Raw genomic sequence first — 2,877 nt, forward strand, 5'->3', positions numbered from 1 at the left:
ACTAAATTATAACAATAAGGCTACGGCCAGACGAGCGATATTTACTGCCAGAATTCTGCCGTAAATGTAGCTGAAGAAATGCACCCTTAGGTCGTAAATGGGAGTGGCCAGAAGCAGCAGTAATTGTAGCCAGTTTGGCGCGTCTTCAAGGTCGTGTCGCGAAGGAATGCGCCGGGACCCATTTTTTCCGCAGTATTTGCCGCGTGAGCGTGGCCACGCGTAGCGATATTTGTAGCTGCCACATTTACTGCGGTAATTTAACTGTCGAACTGTACAACTATGGATTATATTGACAGTGAACATGTAATAATTGAAGTCCAAAAGTATCCCTGTTTGTTTGACACGAATTGTGAGGACTACAAGAACAGAAACATGAAGATGGATGCGTGGATGAAAGTGACAATGGATGTGGTTGGTGAGAAGTGGGGAGATATGACCTCTGAAGAAAGAAACGACATAGGTAAGTACTTGAAACGAATCAAAATGTATTGAAAATACAAAGTACATAGTTATTATTTTTTACACTATTACGTCAATTAGCAGGTTAGGATTTTTGTTTACTACAAACATTGCAATGAACAAGACGAAATGAAATGATATTGATAGTAAATGAAAACATAGTATAATGTATTACTATGCTCATAAGTGGGTTAAACGAAAGTAAATAATTACAGCCAATGCCAATGGTGTGTTCCATGCAGGGGTGGGGGAGCATAGTATAGAAAAAGTTTTGAACATTTTGAGAACAGCTTTACAAGCAATCGTTTTGCCAGGGAAGTGATCCTTGATCAGAACAAAAATAGGTAGTGAAAGCATCTCTCATCCGAACACCACTTTTATTTCCTCTTGTTCCCTGAGCAGGTATATTCTCTAGTGGACATGAAAGTGTATCCTCAAAGTTGTACCCATCTCTCTTCCTAACAAAATTGTGTAGTACACAGCATGCTTTGATAATACAATCGGCAAACTCCGGACTAACATCAATGGGGCGATGGAACAGCCGCCATTTATTTGCTAATATGCCAAATGCACATTCAACAAATCTTCTTGCTCTGGTAAGTCGATAATTGAATATCTTCTTTTCAGGTGTTAGGTTTTTGTTAGGATATGGCCTCAGCAAACTTGAGCAGAGTGCGAAGGCCTCATCAGCTACAAACACATATGGAATTGGATCACCTGCATGTTCACTTGAAAATGTCTTGGGCTCTGGTAAAGATAATGTGTTAGAATAGATTTGTTCCCCCAAATCTGTAGCCTTTAATACATTTGAATCACTTTCTTTTCCATAAGCTCCAGCATTTATGTACGTGAAGCAATCAGAGATGCAGCTGATCTGAAACTTGTTGGAGAGCGGGGGGATGGGGTGGAGGTTCTGGACCTAACAAAGTTGTATGTATGTACAGTCACGGACACTGCTGGGTTGTAACGATCCTATTGAAGAAGCACTGAAGCAAGTCCTCCATGTCTGACCATCATGCGCCGTGTGACTAGACAACCCAACCAACATTGCAATTTTTCGGCTTGTATGCCAGTCACGAGTATACATCTCTGTAAATTGAGCAGTGATGCTAAAGAAAAATACGAGATGAAGATTGTCGGAAGTAATGTCTCGTGTTCACGACATGGAATAATACTCGGTCCACGTTACGTTCCTTTATTTAATGTTGTTTGGGAACGAACCTGATGGACTGGGTTTATATTTTCACTCCTTGCATTACACTGCATTATCGATGATGGGAATGAGTGATGATATGATGAAATTGATGACTGGACACTTATGCCCCGCCTGTCTCTTGATCTGTTCTTCTGTATTATGCTTTTGTAACATGAATGTTTTTCTTTTCAATATTGTTCTGCAGGACGTCCGGAAACATGGATCAAACTGATGACCAAATTGACCACAGAACAGAGGAAGAACTCTCGCAGACCATTACCAGCAATGCCACCTCTTCGACGGAACACTTTAAAGCTGTACCTGCCAAACGAAAGAGGAGATCTGGAGATTCATTTGAGAGGGAATTGTTGGACATTCTTGGAAAAAACTGGCCCGACCCACATGAAAATGATCCTGACAAAATGTTTCTATTATCATTGCTACCAACTGTGAAAACACTACATCCTTCAGATAAATTAGAATTTCAGATAAAGGTCATGCAGTTGCTCAAGTCTTACGATGATGCTGCTGAACGCAGGGGTTCATTTCAAGCAGTTTCCCCTACAAATTTGCTTCCCCAAACTTCATGCACATCATCATCATCCAGAACTACCGTTGAATCAGATGTTGAATCAGAGTCAGTGTTATCTTTCTTTGATTTGTAGAGAACATTTTATCTTGTTATGTTCTAGTTTTATCAATGTCTGTGTAGTATGTATTACCTTTTTACTTTCAGTAATATTAAACTAAACTTACCGTAATGTAACTGCGAGTTTCTCTTCCACACTTATACAGTCCCTCATAACTGTACCTTCTCTTTTCAGGCTACCACTCACAGTTGCAAGTAGCAGTTCAAAGGAGCTTGTAGACATTCTATAATATTCAAAAAACTTATCTGGATAGTCTTTCAGTTTCCTATGAAGAAGCACAAACTTTCCTTTGTACGATCTTTCACTAATAATAGGATGAATCCACCACTGTCTCTTACGCTTTTGCCGACGACGACGAATCAGAAGCAAGCACAGAGCTGCTTTCGACTGGCAATTCATTGTTACATGCCACTATGAATGGAGCAATTTCTTTCAGCAAACTCAAGACACGTTTTGAACACAATGCTTTTCGTAGTAAATGTCGCTCGTCTGGCCGGGGCAGAAATTTTGTTGCTATATTTAACGCAGAGTAGAGCGACATTTACAGCTACCGTGTGACCACCCACTTGCGAT

The 2,877-nt window shown here is 40.3% G+C and overlaps 1 protein-coding gene across 1 annotated transcript; it reads left to right on the forward strand.

Annotated features, from left to right (window-relative positions):
* Positions 1-279: 279 nt before the first annotated feature.
* Positions 280-2,319, forward strand: LOC145985639 (uncharacterized). Its single transcript, XM_083119707.1, has 3 exons — positions 280-460; positions 1,087-1,222; positions 1,860-2,319. The coding sequence occupies exons 1-3, from the start codon at positions 280-282 to the stop codon at positions 2,317-2,319; spliced, it is 777 nt and encodes a 258-aa protein (XP_082975833.1).
* The last annotated feature ends 558 nt before the right edge of the window (positions 2,320-2,877 follow it).

Source organism: Lepisma saccharinum, chromosome 3, assembly GCF_977018435.1.
Source record: "Lepisma saccharinum chromosome 3, izLepSacc3.1, whole genome shotgun sequence".
NCBI classification, from domain to species: domain Eukaryota; kingdom Metazoa; phylum Arthropoda; class Insecta; order Zygentoma; family Lepismatidae; genus Lepisma; species Lepisma saccharinum.